Source organism: Montipora foliosa, chromosome 9 (genome assembly GCF_036669935.1).
Source record: "Montipora foliosa isolate CH-2021 chromosome 9, ASM3666993v2, whole genome shotgun sequence".
NCBI lineage: Eukaryota > Metazoa > Cnidaria > Anthozoa > Scleractinia > Acroporidae > Montipora > Montipora foliosa.
Window position 1 is genome coordinate 37,112,400 of NC_090877.1, and position 22,992 is coordinate 37,135,391.

Below are 22,992 nucleotides of genomic sequence, written 5' to 3' on the forward strand. Positions count from 1 at the left end.
AACAGATCACAAGCCGTTGGAAGTTCTGTATTCCAAGAAGTCAAATCCCCCAGCGCGCATTGAACGTTGGGTATTGCGCATGCAAGAATTTGATTACACAGTCAAATACAAGCCAGGCAGTGAAAACATAGCAGATGCCTTATCCAGATTGATTTGTCGGGACCACCAGCAAGGGCGGAGGATAGAGAACGTTGCGGAGGAGTATGTGCGATTCGTAGCCCAGACAGCGACTCCAAAAGCCATGACGACACGGGAGGTGGAAGAGCATTCACATCACGATAAGGAGCTCTCCGATGTCAGACAGTGCATCCGTGTTGGTGACTGGAACAACAAAGAAACAGTTCAATATTTTCCAGTAAGAGGAGAACTATGTACCAAGGGCAAAGTAGTTCTGCGGGGGACCCGCATCGTTATCCCCCGTAGTTTAAGACAGCGGGTACTGTCTATTGCACACGAGGGTCACGTGGGGATAGTTGCCACGAAAGTAAGGCTGCGAACAAAAGTTTGGTGGCCTGAGATAGACAAAGATGCAGAACGCTATGTGCGGTCCTGCCATGGATGTCAATTAGTCGGACAACCTACGTCACCAGAGCCTTTGATGCCCACTGAACTACCGCAAGGCAAATGGCAGGACTTGTCTTTAGACCTTTTGGGACCGATGCCACATGGGGAGTACCTGTTGGTCGTTGTTGACTATTACACCAGATACTATGAAGTAGAAATCTTGACATCAATCGTCGCGTCCCAGATCATCTTGCGTCTTGAGAGGATATTTGCTGCCCATGGTCTACCTGTGAGCATAACGAGTGATAACGGACCGCAGTTCCGATCCGAAGAATTTGAGAAGTACCTTGTGGATAATGGAATTCTACACCGTAAGGTTACTCCATTATGGGCCCAAGCCAATGGCGAGGTAGAGCGACAAAACCGGAGTTTGCTCAAGAGTATGAGGATCGCACAAGCCGAAGGTAAAGATTGGAGGATAGAGCTCGTTCACTACCTCGCAACCTATAGAACAACGCCACACAGTGTTACCGGAGTCTGCCCGGCAGAGTCATTGTTTGGCCGAAGAATACGCACAAAGCTGCCAGAGTTATGCGAGAGAGCAGTAAATGATGAGGAACTACGAGACCGTGACTGGGAAAAGAAGACTAAGGCGAAGATTTATGCAGACGCAAGTAGAGGCGCTCAACCTTGCGATCTCCACGTGGGAGACCAGGTGCTTCTAAAGCAGAAAAAGTCGAACAAGCTGTCAACCAATTTTCAGCCTGAGCCTTATAAAATCGTAGAGAGAAAGGGTAATAGTGTGGTGATTCAGTCCCCGCAAAAGAGTCAGAAAGGTCAATACCATAGGAACGTGACAGAAGTAAAGAAATTTAACACAAGAGAAGAGCAACCTGATAAAAGTAGTAATCATGAAGAAGAGCCACCGGTGGACAATCATGACATGGAAAGAAGACCGCAACGAAACAGACACCCTCTGGATCGCTACGGGGAATGGGATCAACAGTGAACAGTGATTATTACTGCTCTTTAAGATTGAACAACGTTGTTGTTGCAAAGAAAAAAAAAAGTAGTATAATATGTCTTGAACCTCAAGGACAATGTTTTTTTGGGTTGAGACTGACTGCGACTGATTGATTCGAACTCAGCGTTTGGATTGTGTTTGACCACTAAGGAACATGCTTTATATTCTGTAAAGAAAAGGAGGGATGTAGTGTAGGTTACGTGATGGACATACGGGATATTAGGAGAGCGGGAAAATGTTATTAGGAAGGTCTTGAGCTTAAATGAGTCTTAAATGCGGTTGTGAGTTATCGTTAAGCACAGAATACAACAGTAGCCTTGTTTGTTTCATGTCTATATTCATTAATTTAAGTCATTGATAACACGAACGACGCAGAGTGAGGTCACTTACCGACCCAATCTTTCTAATATATATATATATTTTCCCGACATAGATAAGGATTAGGGTCATCCAACGCAGGCGCAATTTCTGTAAATATCTGTTCGGAAATAAGGTGGACTAGAACCGTGATGCGAGACGAGCAAAAGGGTGAAAATTCTTCGCCCTATCTCTCGAAATCTCCCGTCAAGTATAAAAAAATGTTCAGTTGATTCCCACTAGCTTGGTGTCATAATTGTTTTAACCTGATTTAGGGCCGCTTTCTTTTGGTTTTCGCGTAAACGGATACCATTGATAGACGACGTCGTTTAAGCCGTAGCACGCACTGATTATTTAATTTGTTGAAGAGTACCAGGACAGATTTTAAGTCACAGTTAATTTTCAGTTCTTTCTGCACTAGTACAATTTAAACATCTGAAGGATCTTTCGATTCCCAAGAGAAGTACATTTGAGATTGCTGTTGCCTTGCTCGCATGGTTACAATCGTCCCCCGGGGAGGGGGGGGGGGGGTACTCCCTTATATGGGCTATATAGGTATGTGCGGCCCCAAAGGGTAGGGTTTTTCAGCCGTTTTGGTCATAAATAGGGTATTGATTTTGGCCAATTTTCCGCCATTTTTGTCATAAATAGGGTATCGATTTTTGCACTCTAGTCTTGAATTCGTTTTTTATTTAGAAGAAGCTACTTCTTTATCATGTCCCCCTTCTTCCATGCGCGCTTTGCCTTCCTCTCCCCCTAAACATTGCCTTTGACATTGATCTGAACTAGGGAAATAATTATAAGGCAGGTCTGTACCAGGGTATTGTTTAAAGGGTCAGGTCATAAATAGGGCAGGGAAAATCGCAGATTTTGGTCATAAATAGGATAAGGGTTCTGGGAAGCGGGCCGCACACCCCTACCCAATTTGTCTGGGAGTACCCCCCCTTCCCGGGCAATCGTCGAGCTGCCAGTGACAAGGAAGGCAGCTAACAATCTGCAGTACGCAAAGGAGCAATCAATGCCCATGGAGAGTCAACGATAGGACACAGAGTACCTTACAAAGGTCGAGTTCGAGCGTTTGCTCTCCCAACCATGATATATCAGTGAGAGGGCAGACCTACTGTAGCTCCATGCCATCATGCCCTTTGCAAGTTGTTGCTTTTACGTTCCACAGGGTTCAAAGGAGAAATAGGTAACTTCAGTTGCCATTTCGTTGGTGTATATTGATACATTTCCTTAAGGAAGTTTCGCAGTCTTGCAAAAAATGTACCAACATTCTGTTTAGAAGCGAGACTATGCTTTGCTGAAGGGCCACAGCCTTTGCGTTAAACATGCGCGGCGGCCCGGCAGAAAACCGCAAAATTGATTTGCAGTCGAGAAGTCCACGACCCTTGACAAACTGTGCTTTCCTCGCTGTGACGCATTGCTCTTCTTTTTTTCGATCGTCATTTTTTAAATCTGAGGTGATAGGGATTTTGCTGCATGAGATATCTAATCGGGAAACTGTCAGACATTCGTAGCGCTACATTCTTAAGTATTGGTAACGAGCCACAACTGATCGCCGTCCACGACAGAAAACAAGTGGAGTTTTAAATAAAAAGGGGGAAGTTAATCATGACCCATATGCTGCGAGAATAACTCTCAGTTGCGTATGGCCGACCGAAAATAAAAAGCTTAAGGTTGACGTAATTTTAATTGTCACAGAATATATTAATGATGCAAAGAGAGACAAACTAGAAAATGCTGTGAAAGAATGACAAAGGTTTATTTATTGTTATAGCCTTAAATAACTCTGACTGTTAAATAACTCAGTTATTATACAAATTATTGTCTTCAAAATAACTGCCAACTTAACATAAATAACACTAAAATGAAGTGAAGTGTCTTTCCATCTTTAAATTTTTATCATTTGGCAATAAAAATCTGCGATAAAATATTATAAAACAACATGGCACGACGTTTCGACGTTTCCAAAACGTCATTATCAAGTAAAACTGAAGTAATGAAATAGAGTATATATATATAGTGAAGATATGAATAAATTAAAAGGCATTAAAAGTTAAACAAAGAGTTTGGCCCTAATGGAGTCGCTCTGGGTATTTAAATTGGGTCTTATTGTTCTTATGTATAACATTTCATAAGAAAATAAATAATGCGTCTTATGTATAACATTTCATAAGAAATGTTACATAATGGAGTTTAAATACCCAGAGCGACTCCATTAGGGCCAAACTCTTTGTTTAACTTTTAATGCCTTTTAATTTATTCATATCTTCACTTTATATATATACTCTTTTTCATTACTTCATTTTTACTTGATAATGACGTTCTGGAAACGTCGAAACGTCGTGCCATGTTGTTTTATAATATTTTATCGCAGATTTTTATTGTCAAATGTTTTATCAAATCTTTACTTATTTAAATTTTTATCATAGAACTTAAGCCATCTTGAATCGATCTTCACTGAATTATTCAATTCGCTGATTTGTGTTGCAACCCTGCGAAGAGAAAGTGAATTATTTCAGTCAGTTTTAACGTCATCGTCAGTTTTTTTTTTTCAACTTTCATTAGAGAAGTGATATTATTTTGTCAAGGAGCAAAGGCAATTGGCACTTCTCAGATAATTCGCCTATATAGGGTTTTGATATCGCTAATGTCATCCATCTTGTGTCATAATAATACGCATTTGCTCGCCTCTACTGTTTTCTTCATCTCATATTTACCTCTTTCGTTGTGTAAAGCTTTCTGTGTTAACGTTTCTCTCTTTCTGCATTTTCGTCTCTTTTCCTCAAAACGAGACGTTTCCATGTGGAAATTAAGCACACTTTGTTTTCCTGCCTTCTCTCAAGAGCATCAAATTTCTTGACAACGTTTACTTGTCTATTCATCCAAAATGTATCATATGTATAAAATTTGTTCCTCAACTTTCTTATAGAATGGAAAAGGATTGACCTCACGAAAACACGATTTCGAAAAGTGTAGAAGCATAGATTAAATCCTTTCATCTTTGCAAATACGCAAGATAGTGCCGGTTAAAGACAGTGCAAAGACGTTTTAGACTTACATCAAATGCTGCACTTACTTTGTCTCTTATTTTTCCTCTAGTTTTCCTTTGGACAACCAGCCGGCTTCGGATCTTCCCGCTCGCACCACCACCAGCGCTTAAATCTTCGAAGAGCTCGTTTGAGCCGAAGACGATTTGGCTGCAAAATAGCGTCCGACAGACTGCAAGAAAAATAAACAAAGTTAGAAATTCAAGTTTTCAAGCACACTCTGTGCATGTCAGTTGAACATGTCTTTTTAAATTTCACTCAAGCTGAAAAAGACATCTAGAGCTCTTACACTCCACGGAATATTCCTTTTCTTGTATATTGCATGTTTGACCCGCAATTCATTTACCTTTAAATTCAAAACTAAAGAACAAAACAAATATGAAAAAACTGTCGGTGTTCTCTTTGAAAAGCCCAAGCTTCTCGTTTAAAGTTTGCAAGGTGCGGCTCACCAATTTTATAAAACCAAAAATGGCTAATTTCAAAGAAAGAAGATTACAGACTATAATTTATTTATTATATGTATTTTTTTTTGCCAGTACCTTGGTTTTGTCCTGTCGATATCATTTTTGAAGTCTGCTAGCCATTCATAGTCTGTTTCTGCAAGATTAGCATTCCATAACACCGCAAACACGACGATCAATGTAACGAAAAGGACTCCCCTCGGATTCATTCCTCGGTGGGTCATCAGTTTGCTGCGACTTGTGTTGTTGCCGAGTGTTTGCAGTGTCAGCTGAGTGAGTTTGTGTGAGTGTGTCAGCGCGTTACCTCCTTTTATACCTGAAGGCCAATAACGGTATCTTTTTTGGAAATAGTCATGATGTGCGTAGTCTGCAAGCTACGCAAAACTGAGCTGACGGAAAGCCAAATGGGAAGCAATATTAAAGAAAATAACTTTTTTAAGGCAACCTATAATTTTTCGTTTTCTGGGTGCACGCATACTAAAGAAAAATAAGTTGATTGGCGATCTCATATGTTTTTCACCAGACACTTTTTTCGTACATTCTAATCCATGGACAAGTGAGCAGAGATTTCTCCCCAAAATATGCGATCTGTAACAGGAAAATCGTTCCCCGGGGCGTAGGCGGAAAAGTTAAATGATATTGACTGTTTGCGGTTGTACTTTGCGTCAAAGCGCTTACAATCGTCTTTCTCGTGGAGCCCTGACATTGTAAAATGGCCTTCTCAAAAATTGACTCAGATAAATTGGTTTTCTGGTAAATAATCTCAGTAACTTTGGGCGGAATGCTGTTTTGCAGAGCTACTGTACGTAGATACGAGAATTGATCCGGAGCAAAGATGAATTAACAGAATTAATAGCAAAGCTTTGGTCGCGTGCAATCTGGGTCAATCTGGGCATGAACAAAAAAACGTTACAATGATCCCAAATTGATCTAGATAAATCCCATGAAATAAAAATTCCGCTCTCCAAATATTGAATAAACGAGAATTGATCCAAAACTTAAATAACGTTTGGGTGCTTTAAACAAACTTCTGAAAACACAAGTTAGTGAGATTCGTCCCTCTAATTTTACGAAAACTCATTGCGAATACGTGTTTATAACATAAAGGCAAAATTTTCTTGTCACTGTTGAGGCACAACGGAAACCAGTTGGGCAAACGAATTAATTAAAAAAAACTTGTTTGCTCGCATTTTAGAGCAAAACAAACAAACAAATCAACTTTTTCTTTATGTCCAAAAGAGTACAGATAATTGTTATTTAATTCCAGTTGACAATAAAAATTCTATTTTTATTCCTGAACAAAGGAAGAACCGATTAAACCACCTTTTAAAAATACGCATCCAATTTAAATAACGCATCCGTAAAAATAACAAACGGTTTAGTGCCCAAGGAAAGAATTTGTGGAGTAACTTCTTCCGCTAAGTATGAGCTATTACTGGTATTCTATTTTGTCGTTGTCGGTCTCTTTCGCTCTCCTTTCGTTTCTGTTCTAGACATAGGTCCTCCAGGCATCATGTAGCCTTATCAGAGCTTGTAAAGATATGCCAAAATTGTAATACAGAAGAAAAAAGCAGCTCTAGGCAAATTAAAAATAAACACTCAGCTTTAAGTTTCCATCCCGCCGATGCTTGAATTGAATAACTGCTTAGCCACCAGTGTGGACCACAAATATCATGATATGTCAAACTGGATTGAAACCAGCAAAAAATCCGAGAAAAGAAAAATTCCAAACCGTTTTCCACCTGAACACGAAAAGCGTTGACTGTGTAAGAACTGTCGTTGAATTACACGGCAAAAAAAGTAGCGTTCACCCGCTAGGAAAACAATCGGTGAACATTGCAAAATGCGGCATTTTTCGAACATTTGCTTGCGTTTTCCGATCGTAAAATCCAAGGTTTTCTGTCTGTTTTCCAGCCGGTGAACTCGAGTTTTCGTTCCATTATCCGACAGTTTTCCATCAGGGTGAACAACAGGAAAACAAGCCCTTTTCCAGGTGTTTACAGCCTGGTTAACGCTGTGAAAACAGATTGTTTTTCGTTGTTTTACTGGCGTTTTCCATTCACAAAACAGCGTGTTAACTGGTGTTTACTGGAGTTTTCTCTCATTGTCCTAGTGTTCACCGCGCGGTTAACGCAGTGAAAGCAGATTGGTTCCCGTTGTTTTACCGGCGTTTTCCAGTCGCAAAACAGCGTGTTAACCGGAGTTTACTCACAGTTTTCTCTCATTGTCCTGGTGTTCACCGCGCGGTTAACGCACGCTAAACACGTTGTTTTCCATTGTTTACTGGGGTTTTCCAGTTACAAAACAACGCGTTCAGTGGAGTTTTCAGCGAGTTTTCTTGCATTTTCCCGAACAGTGAATGCGCGGAGAACGCCAAAAAACCGCTTGTTCTTCAGCGTTCACTAGTTGGTTAACGCTTAAAAACAAGGTGTTTGCCTTGAGGGAAAACGCGGTGTTGTCACACGAGTTTTGTTTTCTTTCCTGCCTTTTCTGCATTTGCGGCTTCTCCTTTTCGCTGGTATTTTACATGCACTTTGAAATCAGTTGGGTGGCGTAGCTTACAAATTTGGTTGTATTTACGTTCTCATTTACTGAGTTCGTAGCTATGACGCTACTTTCCTCAATGAAATTCAAATGATTCAATGTTGTTGGCAGAAGGACTTGACTCCCTCCCTGATTATGTCCCCAGTAATAAAATATGAGATACATGTATACCTTCCACTGTTTTATTGTCAATGACTCAAACAGGCACTTGCCTATTTCTATTATGTACAACAATACCAAAACATTTATTTATACTATATACAAATTGATAGCTACACTCTTTTAACACATGATAGTGTTTTCTTGGTGCAAGCTAGCTTAAGATATTAAGTAACAAATTATATGGAGATGTTTTCCTATCACTGGTACAAATACTATACCCTGCATATACATTTTATCATTTTTATCACGAAAGTAAAAAAAGTGAAAAAGGATGTCATAGCCAAATGTTTTGAATGTGTGAACTGCACGACAAAAGAACAAAAAGGGACAGAACAGTGTAACTCAATATAATTGTACTGTACCAAGATGCCTAAATATATTAGTCTCTATGTGGGATTGTATAATTACTATACAATACCAGGTAGTAAACACAACACACCGCCATTAATTCAATTTGCTGTGAACTCATAGGTGCAGCCTAGTTTGATTACTGTCACAGTGATGACTGAGGGTGCGTTCGATTGGAAAATCCCGATTTTGATCTTAAAATCTGGATCTTCGAATTTCCAATCGAACACAAAATCTGAAAACAGATTTTGTCACAGATCTCACTAATTGAAAACCTTCCTGACAACTATTTCCCACAAGTGAAATCCGTGACCAAATCTGTTGTATTTTGTGTTGGATTGGAAATCCGAAAGATCCAGATTTTAAGACCTAAATCTGGATTTCCCAATCGAAAGCACACTAATATCATCCTTGATAAAAATACAGACTTAAGAAAAAAAAATTTACAACTTAATGGCCTAGAAAAGTTTCTCTGGGACTTCATTATGTCTTCTGTCGCTGGGAGGGCCAACCCTCCTGTTTACACACTGCCTCCTCTGCTGGTTTGACAGTCTTTCTTTGCGGCACAAGTCCAAACCATGAAAGAAAGTGGATACCTCCTCTGCTTTCCAGACAAGAGTCTCGTAACCAGTGTGTCTTGCTCTTCATTTGATTCATTGGATGAAATCAGGTAGGAATGCAGAGCTTCAAACTTCTCCAGTTACTGTGGAACAATGAAATTTTGGCAATAAACTTTGGTCTGTATAAAGACTGAGGTAATACAAAGCCACACGAAATGTGTCGTTGGGGAGCTCTGCTCCAGTGTCAAGGGGATGCAATTTGATGCTTGATTTCGATTTGGTAGATCTCTGCTTCTTGCTCCATTCCTCGCATATAAAATCCTCCAGGGGGTTAAACGAGGTGTCAACTCATTTATGCAACCATTTTTCAAACTCGACCAAGTTGGACTTATCCGTACGACCATCTATGTGCTCATACCATCTTACTCTTAGGTGCATCGGTAGTCTCATAGTTGCTCTGTTGAGATACTCCGGGATTTAGAGTATAGCCGACAGACCTGTCTTCACACACCACGTCGTACATGCTTTAACTTGGTAATAGTAGTCCCGCAAGGCTTGTCTAACATTCGACGACACAAGGGTACTGTCCAGCATGTTGCTTAGGTAAGCTGTTGCAACACTATTAGGGTTTCTAAACTGGCCTTTCAATGTCTTTAGGGCGACTGCATAGCTATGGCCTCACCACCGAGGTTTTGAAATAGGTAGGCCATCTTATCTGTATCAGCAAGTGTCGTCTTGTTGTGTATTTGGTCACGAAATCTTTCAATAAACTTTGGCCAATCAATTGGTTTGCCTGTGAACTTGAAGAGCTCAAGCGTTGGTAATCGCTGCTTTTCATGAGCTCGCAAAAGAGCTACGCTTGAATCTGTTTGCAAGCTATCAGAGGTCAAGCGGAAGACAGTTTCTTGACCCTCTGTGAGATTGTCAATAAATGAATTTACTAGTTCTTCAGCTTGAGCTGAATGATACTTAGTGGTTACTTTAAAATCACTTGGGTGGGGAGTTGACGCCTTTCCAGTACCCGGAGCCCATTGTGCCATGAACGATGGTTGAGAGTAATGAGTGGAGGACGCGCATTCTGGTTCACAAGAGGCCCAAGCTAAGTTGCCACTACAAATAGTACTGTAAGTCGATGTCGAAGGGATACTTGTAGCCCTTCCCAGGGGAGTAGTACCATGACAAATTTATGTATCCAAATAAGGAGTGGATGCACTACCATTACAAGATGACCTATGTTTATGGTAGGTCATAGTCGTATGTCCAGATAAGGGGAACTCATCAAACACTTGGGTCTTTTCAGCTAAGCTGACAAGGGTTGGTGTACCTTGGAATGAACATTTGTTTCCAGGTTGAAGGAGATCTGGATTAGGTACTTTAGCAGAAGTACTGAACGGTAGCACATTTAATTCACTTGCTGTGGCAAATGGTAACTAACTTATGCCCAAATTGGGAACATCCTTATTAGCGGTATGAAATTGTAAATTCTTTAATGGCAAAGACTTGGGACTTGTACTCAGGGGAGTATCTTTATATAAAATGGCAGTTTGTCTGTCATAATTTAGGGATGCGTTTGAGTAAACAGCTGGCTTACTTCCTTGGGAAACATATCCCGTTATCATTGCAGGTTCAACTTCAATACATGGGCTTGAATGTTCATCTTTATTGTCCAGATCACTAACTGTATGGGGACTGGGAACTACATAATGTTTCAAAGATGGCGAAGTTTGACTGACCTTAACCCTTCGCTCAATGACCTCTTTACCTTCGATAAGGTCTTGTCCCAGTATTTCATTCTCAAGCTGTGCTACGTCTGCTTGGACTTGGGCAGAAATTATGGCCATATCGTTCTCTCGTTTTAACCGTAACAGATCGAGCTCCCGTTTTCGATATTCCAGTTTCAACTCCAATTCCCTTTGGGCCATTTCTTCTCTAAATTCCTTCTCACGTGCCTCATTTTCCCTTTTTACTCGCTCCTTTAACTGCTTTGCTTGAAAGTTCGCGATGGCGGCCTTAATTTGGGCGTCCTTTCTCCTCCTTGACAAACTTGATCACGAATTTGAACCTGTTTGGTTTACCGAATCTTTAGGTTGTATTAGACTGATGTGAGGCTGCGATATTACTTGTTCATCCGCAGAATGAAACCCTTCTTGCTTATCCATACCCTAGCTGGCCGCGGCTCGCATGCGGCTCGAATAGACCAATTTGGTTAGACCAATATTAAACTTGTATTAACGCAACAACTACATTCTATTTTTCTTTTCGACCGCATGGTCCACATACGCTCGCATTCCCACACTTGCAAACAGAATGGACAGCGGTGGGTCCACCGTGGTTATTTATTCTTGCTGCCTGTAGGGTTAGTGAAAATAAAAGGTTTCGAATTGTCCGCGTTTTGATGTTTCCGGTTGCTGCCTTAATAACTAAATCATTTTCTTTCCTTTCTTGTATAGAAAAATTCATTGCTTAACTAATGAATTTCACGGGAAATTTTACGCTAAAAACCCATATGGCATGAATCACGAAGCGATGAGTACGATACCGGTTTTTCAAGTAAAGTTCACTTTGAAATTCACCAGTTTCGGAATAAATTTTCAAGTGAATTTTTCTTGAACCGCATGAGTTTTAAAAGAAAAGAAGCACACCCTCAGCGAGCGAATGGAAAAGGAAAAAAAGCCATGATATTTCAGAGTCAACTGTCAATAACCAGCGAATAGGAATCACGCTAAAATTAGAAGCCATAAAAACAACTTTGTCAGTTCAAGGTCAAAGACGTCTAGAGTTTTACTGATGTGCTTTATTCCACTTTATCTCTTAAAACAAGATCATTCACATTTTGATGTATTTCATTGAAACACGCCAGGTTGGCTTAGTACAAGAATCAGCTAAATACGGCAAGGCAACCAAGAAAGGACGAACTTTAAACACGATCTGCTCCAACACTTTAAATAACATTTGGCTGCTTTAAACAAACTTCTGAAAACACAAGCTAGTGAAATTTCCCTCTAATTTTAGGAGAAATCATTGCGAATACGTGTTTATAACGTAACGGCAAATTTTTCTTGTCACTGTTGAGGCACAACGGAAACCAGTTGGGCAAACGAATTTAAAAAAATACTTGTTTACTCGCATTTTAGAGCAAAACAAACAAGCAGATCAACTTTTCCTTTATGTCCAAAAGAGTAGAGATAATTGTTGTTTAATACCAGTTGACAATAAAAATTCAATTTTCATTCCTGAACAAAGGAAGAACCGATTAAAAATACGCATCCACTTTAAATAACGCAGATGTAAAAATAACAAACGGTTTAGTGCCCAAGTAAAGAATTTGTGGAGTAACTTCTTCCGCTTACTGGTAATCTGTTTTAATTGTCGTTGTCGTTCTCTTTCGCTCTCCTTTCGTTTCTGTTCTAGACATAGGTCCTCCAGGCATCATGCAGCCTTATCAGCTTTAAGTTTGCATCCCGCCGATGCTTGACTTGAATAACTGCGTAGCCACCAGTGTGGACCACAAATATCATGATATGTCAAACTGGATTGAAACCAGCGAAAAATGCGAGAAAAAAAACATCTTCCAAACCGTTTTCTATCTGAACACGAAAAGCGTTGACTGTGTAAGAACTGTCGTTGAATTATGTTCAGGTGAGTTAACCTGGGTTGAGCCTGCAATCCAATCGAAAACCAGTACCTGCTCAGTGGTCAACCTCAAGAAAACAGCTGACTTCGATGAGCTCTAGGCTTGAGCCCGTGATATGGTCACGTAATACTTGTCAGCGGATACCCTGTTTTGACAGGTGTCAATTGATCAAAAGATGGAAGTCCAATATCAAAGATGTATGGTGTAAACTAGCATGATACTGGTCACATTGGCGTACATGGAGGGCTGGACGTACGGACGGACGTACCGACGGTTGATGACGTCATGGCTATAAAATCAAGATTTCTCGCATCGATGGGTTCCCATTTTTTCTTAACAATGGTGCTCTGCGTGCGAGCGCCTTTGGCGCAGACTCGTGCGATTGCATCACACACTACTCTACCACTGAGCTATCAAGGGAATCCTTAATTTTATCCTCAGATCGATAATAAATAACTTTGCAAAAAGGATATCACTATGAACAACGAACAACGTTTATTACATGCAGTACTAGTTACAATGAAAAGTTTGTCCATCTAAATTTAACAAGGCTACTCGAGTTGGGTGGAGCAAAGATAAAATAGTTAATTAATATATTTACAATGACAAAGATTACGAAAGGAAATTATTAATATTTAAGACAAGAGCGACTGAATGTTTCCATTATAAAGATGCGAGGTACTACAGTGGAATACAGATTGAGATTCTAGTTAATTGATTGCTGGTAATAGGATTCAATAATATTTGACTAAAAGGTTTACTCTAGATGAAGGATATCACAAATCAGTATCAAGTTAAGATTCTTTCGTATAAAAGAACAGAGGAATAGCAGTGACAGGGAACTCATTAAATGCATTTAAAGTAGATTAATTGAACTAAGATTATCTTTTAATTTTAAGATCAATATCATTTGGCAAAATGCTTTATTCTATGAATTTTATCATAATTTGTTACCTTCTGCTCTTTCACTATTTTTTTACTCCTATAGCAAGTAGGCACAAGTATAATACTAGACTGTCTTCTAAATCAACATTTTGTATTCCTACTGCCAGGACTAGAATATGGGAAGTTTAGCATTCGTTTCAAGGGGGCTGTTCTTTAGAATAATATTGGGGCAGCTTTAAAACCTCTTCGCTTTCACAAATTTAAGTGTTCTCTTAAAAAGTCTGTTATTACGTCATATTAATTATTTTATTTATACTTCCTCTTTACTCCAGTCCATCTGAAGTGACATCTTTTTTCTTTTTTTTTCTTCTCTTTTTTTTTCCCTGTTGTCGTTCTCTTTGTTTGCCTATCTTTTATCATTATATTTGTGCCTCCCTGAATCAACTTTTTTCCTTTGGACGTAAAATTATTTATCCTGCCTCCTAGCTAGATTAGCTTCTTAGTTATTTTCTAGGGGGCATTGTACCTTTCTTAAGTCTATTACTTATTTCGTGTATCCCTATTTACGTGTGGTACAAATAAACTTGTTGTTGTTGTTGTTGTATGAATAATTTCGCAAGTTTCTAGATAAGAGTCATCAGAAATTAAAAATATCGAAAAATAGACTTGTTATTTTCCTAGTGAAGTCGTTCTTTCTAAGATTTCTTAGCGTTAAGGGGATTTCATTCCAGCCTGATATTATAGTTGATCCAGCATCCAGTTCATGAGAAAGAATTTAGCTGAATTGAAAGTCTAAAGCTTTGCGTAAAGAAACGTTTTGAAGCAGGGGATCGAGTGTAATGAGAATGGATATTAGTAATATCTTGAAACGCTTTTGAATTCTACTAGGTGCTATTTTTTGCCTAATGTCATACGTTGAATTATGAAATTACCATGATCTTTCAACTTAGTGTATTAAAGGTAATGATTTAACTTGGCATTAACTACATATTGCGTGCTTAGCCTCGCAGCAGCGTTGGGTTCCTTTACAATTTGCGTTAATCACATTACTGCACCTTTCAATAACATGAACTTCCATATCTTCGCGACATGTTCATGTAAGGGCAACCTATGTTTTGAAGGCTTTCTTCTCCGCCTCCAAGATAAACTCGATGTCTTAAAGCAAAGCTACATTGCCCAAAGGAAGCTACATAAATTCTTAAATATCTGGGGAAAACTACTATAAACTACTATAAATGTCATTTCGCTTCGTCCTTTTCTTTCCACTCTCGTTCATTGTAACTCTTTTCTTTAAGCCAGCCGTAGTCTTGTTTGTAGCTGTTAATTTTATTTACGTTTTAAAACATGTCATAAAGATAATTGTTACCATTCTGCAAATAGTGTAATGCAATTAGTGCAGTATTGTTCCGTAAGTACCGTTAGTTTGTGTTAACTGTGGTAGAAATGTTATTAATTGTTTCCAAGTAGAGTTAGTATTTAATTGTAATGAGGGTTAGTGTAAGAGTTAGCGTATAATAAAAAAAAAAATAAAAGGTAATGATTTAACTTGGCATTAACTACATATTGCGTGCTTAGCCTCGCAGCAGCGTTGGGCTCCTTTACAATTTGCGTTAATCACATTACTGCGCCTTTCAATAACATGCGGAGGTCAACCGACAAATGCGTTTTTCGCTACCGTCAATCAAATGTGCGGCGGCTCCTCCGAGCTTCCGACTACTGTCGAGCGCGCAGTAATCAAATCACATCGCTGAGCCCAGTTCACTCAACATAGTCGGAAGCTGGGAGGAGCCGCCCGAACATTTGATTGACGGTAGCGAAAAACGCATTTGTCGGTTCACTTTTGAATTTAAGAGTCCGCATGTCATTGAAAGGCGCAATAACAATCTCTAAATCTTGCGTCTTTGCATAACTTTGATCAGAAGATAATTATGAGGCTTCTTACCAAATTCCCTTTTGTTGTGTCAGTCACAGTGGCTTGCTTTTTGTGTACCAACGATCGTTTAATAGGCGATAATGTTCTCTTTGTTTTCCTGAAGATGAAAACAATGCAGCCTTTCTACATAATTAATTGCTAGGGAACGCAGTACTTGCCAAAAAGGTTATGGATGCTTTCTATCACATGCCTTTGAACTTTGTGTAGTTTCTATGTTGATAAAACTGTTTTTACGTTGATAAAACTTTGATCTACCTAGGATCAATCTCAATTTTGCCCCGGTTGCTGAATTTAGCACATGCATTTAATAATTTATTTCATCGGGAATGCCAGGTGCCAGACGAAAGGGCGAGAAGACAACACGTTGACAAATAACATACCTGTGAGTCGTATCTAAATGTGCATTATCCCAGCTTATACTTAAGTATTCCCAGAAAAAGTTTACAGAAGTCCCTTGCTTGAACTTTAAATTTATGATGGTCACTTTCACCGTCCAGCAGAGGGACTTTTTAAGGTACACGAAAACAGTTTCTTTTACTCATTAACTAGATGCTTCTGTGAAGCATACACTGGCTTGCCTGTGGTACGTGCTACAGAAAATCAGAAGGCACTGAATTGTGTGGTATTGAAATACAGCATTCCAGTCTCTGAAGAATAACAAATAAAAGAGAAGCGAGAAACATTGGCTTCTGGGCTGACATGTTGATAATTTTCAAGTTCCCTCACAACTTCTTTTCACCACAAATGTGCGCTATGAGCATCCGAAAACTTTGTAATACTAAACTTCACTGAAGTCAAGCCCTGTTTCGCGGGGTTAGTGTTGGGATGGGAGACCAAAACAATAAACCCCTCATAAAAAACAGAAACATCTGACCGAAAATACTATTAACGCTAACAAATGCGAACTCAGCAAGGTACAGATTCTGTTAGCGTGCTTTATGCAAAACAAATATTGATGAAAAAGCAACTAAATATTGATACACAGTTTTCAGAAAGAGCAGAAGGAAGTTTCCCGGACGGTCGATCGAGAATAAAATATTTACGACATGAAAACAACATTAATTTTGAACCTTGAATATAGATCGTTTTCACTGTCACGCAATAAAAAAAATAAATCAAAAACTATCCAGTGCAAAACGCTAAGAAATTGTTATCTTATAGCAGATAAAGAAATAAGACACTTGTCCAAGTTTTAGGCCTCTGCGTTTCCCCAAACTTCAGATATTCGTCGAAATGTTTCGCAGGCCGGCAAATAGTGTAAACATCTGGAACTGACTTTGGCTATCTAGGCGACTGATTATCACTACTGAAAAAACAAGCATTTACATAAGCACTTTTCCTAATGCTCTAACTTCTAAAAGGGCTCAAAATCATGAGATAAGTATATATTTTTCAACAAACTTGATCGTAGCTTTGTGTCACGCACCTACATAATCCTGAAATTCAAAATGCTCTGGTTTCCAAACGAAGCACGCTATTGAGCTGTGAAATTGTCAACAGATATAGATATGCCGCCTCTTATGCCTGATGAGGATAAAAACTTTGGTGGATCTTTAGTTTTAGATTTTGGAAGGTGATGACGTCACGTGAAAACGATCTATAGAATATAAAAAGTTACGATCAACGACAAACATTTTGGGAGATTTTTGCTACGTTCAAGTAAATTGCAAAATCGAAAGTGACATGGCCGGAATTCAGCGGGCGCCGTGATTAAGTTACCGCGGCATGTTTACTCGCCAAACAGTGAAGCATCTGTGTCAAATGATGGCAAGATACCGGGTTTTTGTAAGTTTCTTTTTCTGTCAAGTGTTATAAAGTTTGACAATGAAAGGAGCGAAGTCAAAACAAAGATCACAATCGCCCAACTCTTGTTTATGCAAAGTCAAAATTAATTTTACTCTCCAAGATATGGGGTGCCAAATCCGCCAAAATTATTGTTATACTATTATTAGGCATTGCCTTGTTATTATTAGGCATGACTATTCATTATTAGGCATTCCTCTGTTGTTATTAGGCATGACTTTTTATTATTAGGCATTAAATCGTAATTATTAGGCATTACTTCGTCATTATTAGGCATTGCGTTCTATTATTAGGCATTACTTTTTATTATGAGGCATGACTTTTTATTATTAGGCATTCCCTTTTATTATTAGGCATTACTTCGTCATTATTAGGCATTGCGTTTTATTATTAGGCATTCCCTTTTATTATTAGGCATTACTTCGTCATTATTAGGCATTGTGTTCTATTATTAGGCATTGTGTTCTATTATTAGGCATTACTTGTTATTATGAGGCATGACTTTTCATTATTAGGCATTGCGTTTTATTATTAGGCATTCCTTTTTATTATTAGACATTCATTTTTTATTATGAGGCATTCCTTTTGTAGTATTGTTGTGGTCAGCGGGTTTACGCATTACATCAGATGCCGTGAAGAAACGGAGAGAAACAACAAAGCAATGACGACCAACACTACAGTTTCCGAGTTAAGGTACGAAATAACCTCCCGATTGAGAGAGATTGCTGCTTGTGTTGGGACAGCTGATAACAATGACTTGCTAGAAGAGCTTGAAGAAGTGCAGAAGCACATTACTGCTCTTGATTCACTGACACGGATACCTGAAGAACTGTTTAATTTGGTGAGTAGTGCTCGGTCAGTCCTTCATGAGAAGCAGGGAAGAGTAAGTGTTGTTCGTAGCGGCACTCCTGGAAGACCAGCGTTTCACATCAGTAAAGAACAACTTGCGATGCTTTTGAAAGCCAGATTTAGTGTCCCTTGTATTGCAGAGCTCTTGAACGTCAGTGCAAGGACCATAGAACGACGAATGCAAGAATACGGACTTTCGGTACGCGCTTTTTACACCGAAATACAGGATTGTCAATTAGATGACATAGTCAGAGACATAAAACGAGGAAACCATGGCTGTGGTTCAAAAATGTTAATCGGGTACCTCAGTGCAAGGGGTATATTTCTTCCGAGAAGTCGGGTAAGAGAATCACTTTCAAGGGTTGATCCTCTTGCAGTTGCAGCACGACGCTGCAAGGCAATAAAAAGGCGTGTTTATAATGTAAAGAGGCCACTTGGTCTCTGGCACTTTGATGGCAACCATAAACTGGTCAAGTGGCGCTTTGTTGTCCATGGCTGTGTGGATGGGTTCAGTCGACTCCCGGTTTTTCTATCATGTAGCACAAACAACACAGCTGCTACTGTGTACTCACTTTTTATCAAAGCGGTACAAGAGTGGGGATTACCATCAAGAGTCAGATGTGATCAGGGATCTGAAAATGTGGATGTTGTCAAATATATGCTGAGCACTCGAGGAACAGGAAGAGGCTCGGCTCTGGTCGGTAAAAGTGTGCATAATCAACGCATCGAACGATTGTGGCGGGATGTATTTGAAGATGTTTTGGCAAGTTTCTACGAGTTGTTTTCTCTGATGGAGGAACTGGGCATCTTAGACCCTTTATCGGAAATTGATTTATGGTGCCTTCATTTCTCATTCCTTCCTCATATTAACTATCGTTTACATGAATGGTCTGCCGCCTGGTCAAGACATCCCTTGTCAACGGCTAATAATAACACACCTCTTCAACTTTGGATCAAAGGTTCACTGAACTCTGCCGAAAACGGCACAGACCCCATGGATGTCACCGATGTATATGGTACTGACTGGGATGGTCCTGTTCCCCTTGAGGAAGACACGGTAGAAATTCCACCAACCTCTTCACCTCTGACAGATGAACAACTTGCTGAGTTCGATTCAAGAACAGCTTCCCTTCGGGAATCTTCCATAACAGCTGACAAACTTAAACTTTACAGACTTGCTAGAGAATTTCTTGAGCAACATGAGCCATAGAACACCACATGAAATTTCTTCAATCTGCATCTTCTGATACTTACATTTGGACAGATTGATTGCAAACCATTACTTCTGTAAAAATAACTTTCAGATGTTATGAACGTTAATATATTTTTGCAATCGCTTTGCCCAGGGCTTTAGATGTCCATGGTAGGTCCCTTACGGCCTTTTTCAACCCTGCTCGCACCAATGCGTACGGCCCTAATGCAGGGATTTTGCAAGCAGTCTTGCTATGGAAAGTGCTGGCGTGACCATACTGGTGTTATGACCCACATTCATTATATTAGTTTTGCGCTGTACTTTTCACTTTGTTCGTCAATAAGAATGTAACACTGTATTCAGATAAACTCTTTATTTCATGTGAACGCAACAATTTCACAAAATCTTTAGCAACACCATTAACACTTTGCGACTTGAAACTAACACACTAAAATCTGTTATGTGTTTGTTTATAATGTGCATGCCATAAGAACTGTAAAACCTTTATTGAATGACGTTGGGAATAACCGCCATAAGGAAATAATACTAGCAATGAACAACTAAAGACTTTGAGGGATGTGTTTAGGTGTCATTCCATTAGACCCCAAGCCCGTGCTGAAGGAAAGGTCTACATTAAAAGGTGAATGGGGACATTTTCCTCTGGGCCGTCAAATTTTTCAAACAACAAACATTTGCATGCAAAGAAACGTTGATAAGCACATTTGAAACATACACCATTGATGGTAACTACTTTTACGAGAAGCTTCAAATAGCAGTTTGCCCACCCTAATGTGGCTCTCTCTTAATCAACCAGGGCCCGGTTGTTCAAAAGCCGATTAACGCTAACCCCAGATTAAAATTTAACCGAGGACTTTATTTCTCTACTCCTAAATGCTGTTCTACGCTGATATTTTGCAAAATTTTACTTTAGAAGAAGTCAATACTTAAAAACAAAAATAAGCAAAAGAAAGTTTCACCAAAAAGTAAAAAACATGAAACAAAAGTTCACGCTAATCCTGGATTAAGTTCATCGGCTTTCGAACAACCGGGCCCAGGTACTTAAAGAAGTAGCTTACACCACTGATATTGTGTAATCTAGAGACATAGATAAGGAACAAAATATTGCCTGCACAGACAGTAATAGTTAACTAAAACCAAACCCTTTACTGTTTCCGATTGCAAAATTCATTGCATCTTTAAAAGCGTCATATGATTTGTGAACAATGGGTAACTGCAGTACGGGCCCACATGTATTTGCCTTTGGATACGGGGATAAATTGTTATCGTTATCTGGATCATGAAGAAACCCAAGAGATAAGTCCCATCCCAGTCGCATTGGCGGTAATTGTTTCAACCCAGAAGTGAAAAATAGCACATCACTTAAGGTAACCATCGTTTCACCATCTTCTGCATCTTGCAAGTAATCGTGCCAATAAGACAAGATTACATTTTCTGTTGCTCGTTTGTTTGACCCTTCTTCACTGTATAGAACAATGAACATACCACTGAATGTTAGTGCATCTAGTTCCTCTGGAAAGTGGCAGAAAGCTGCAGTAAAAGCATTGGGATTACTTGTTATTGCTTCTAACACACCCATATCTGATAATCCCTGTTTAAACTGCTCTAATGCTGGCCACGCCCGTCCCAAAGTGTACCAATGGGCTGTTTGTTGGACGATTTTGTCAATGTCCTTAATGGACTTTACGCAGTTAAGGGTGCCCGCTAACTCCAAAATGGTGTCAAGATTGTTACGTGACATCATTTCGTAGGCATCTGGAACTGCCTGAGCTTGAGAAAGCTTCTGTAGTGATGATTTTAGCTCAGGATCATAAACATCGTCTACAGTTGCCTGTGCTTTATCTACACCATTGACCAAAGCATCATACAGACAAGGCGAAAAAAAGTGAAGCCCTGGGCCCCCATGGACAAGAGACAAAGCAGTTATCTTCCCAGCATACAGGTACTCCGAGTTGTCTAAACAGGCAGCATTACATGATAAAAACTTTGCTTCCCTTGGCCCACAGAAAAGTTGAGAATTAGCCAGCCAGTCTATGACAAGAGTGAGGAATTCCCGTGTAGGTCCACCCAAATCCACAGCACCTTCAGATCTCCCAGAATCATCACTGAATCGTACAGATATCTTATTACCAGGAGAAAAAGATTTCCTTGTTAATCCTCTTTTTGTGCCCTCCCAAATATCATTTCTGCAGATGTTAAATTTGGAAATTTTGTTTTCACTGATTCCCCTAGCTAAGTCTGACAAAATTTCTTGTAACGACAAGTGAGGTGCTATGCTTCTTACTTCTACTTCTCTAAATGTATCAGTAGTTTGCTCGTTATCAGAGTCCACCTCTATAGTTATTTGATCATCAAACAAGGAGCTATAGAAAAGATCTGTATTGTCTGTTTCCTTCAATGACATTGAATTAGAGGTACTTGCTAATGGGCCACTTGTCGTATCCAGTTGCCTTGGTAATTGGTCACTTGCCTCACTGTGTTGTCTCGATGATTCACGTGTTGTACTCTGGGATTGTGTTCTTGGTGGTGTTGAATGTCCTTGGTTTCGATTGGGGCAGTCAATAACTTCTCCGGGGAAAAAGGGTTAAGGCAAAACTATTTTTGGTGTACTTTTCAACAATTTTTGTTACAACAGGATGAATGCTGGTTGGTGAATATAAATTTTTCATGTAATACTGGAAATATATAATAAGGCCAAAGCTATATGTAGCTTATAAATAACCATACTACAAACTATGCATTAAACACCTTTAGATACAATGGTTGTGTTGTTATGTTATGTTATGTTATGTTATGTTATGTTACATATATGTTGCGATGTGTTATTATGACTTGTCATAACAATGCAATAACTCCTACCTGGGATGAATGGTGAAAAACAGTTCATTACAGACAGGACATTTAGATCCTAAGCCATCTGAGGTTTTATGCCACTCGTTCAAGCAAGCGCTGTGAAACACATCATTGCAACATGCTGGGGAGACTCCGTCATCAACAACTTGCTGTAAACAGATGTTGCAGGTCTTTTTCTTCTTAAGACAGTCCTACAGTAAATATACTCGCATTATTAAAATACCGTATTAACTTAAGGGGGCATAGAACTGTTTCACTGTACACTTTCATGCAAACAACAGGAAGATATTTCCTTAACATGTGGGCAATGTAATGGGAGAAGGGGGTGGGGACGGGTTGCAGACGTAGCTCGTAGTCCTGCGAACATTGCTGTGCACCAGTAAGTGAATTTATCCGAGAAATGTTGACGCAACATGGACTTTCATGTAATATTCTAGGGGGAACGTGGCTTTGGGGGCAAGCATTTTTCCACAACTTATGTGAATAAGACATGATGAAACAGGACTGAAATGTTGGATCCTACCCCGTAAAATAACATACTCAAAATATTGCCAAAATATTGCAACACACAGTCACGGTTTTGGTCACACACACACACATTGTCATTAAATTCTTATCTACCCATCTCGCCCTTCATCGAGGGAGGAGGTTGGCGATAAAAAATAACGTCACCCATCCACAGGTTGGATCTGTTCAGAGGGGTCAACACGCTTCTTGTTCTTTTAATGCGAGTTCGGCCTTGAAACCATGAAAAATATGCTATTAAATTAGAGACAATAATTTGTGACAAGTGGATATTCCGGTCTTTCTTT

General features: G+C 39.4%; 1 protein-coding gene and 1 long non-coding RNA gene across 2 annotated transcripts in view; both read right to left on the minus strand.

Moving 5' to 3' along the window:
* Positions 1–4,231: 4,231 nt before the first annotated feature.
* Positions 4,232–6,152, minus strand: LOC137970411 (uncharacterized). Its single transcript, XR_011116811.1, has 3 exons — positions 5,478–6,152; positions 4,968–5,110; positions 4,232–4,383 (listed from the first exon to the last, which is right to left on the minus strand). It is a non-coding gene; the product is annotated as an uncharacterized lncRNA (long non-coding RNA).
* A 13,297-nt stretch (positions 6,153–19,449) lies between these two features.
* The window catches only part of LOC137970071 (G2/M phase-specific E3 ubiquitin-protein ligase-like), a 4,321-nt gene continuing 778 nt past the window's right edge, over positions 19,450–22,992 (minus strand). Inside the window, exons 2-3 of the mRNA XM_068816541.1 lie at positions 22,187–22,371; positions 19,450–21,897 (exon numbers count right to left, since the gene is read on the minus strand). Of these exons, the coding sequence (XP_068672642.1) occupies positions 20,454–21,897; positions 22,187–22,371 (1,629 nt within the window). The 3' untranslated portion in view covers positions 19,450–20,453. The remainder of the gene's footprint in view (positions 21,898–22,186; positions 22,372–22,992) is intronic.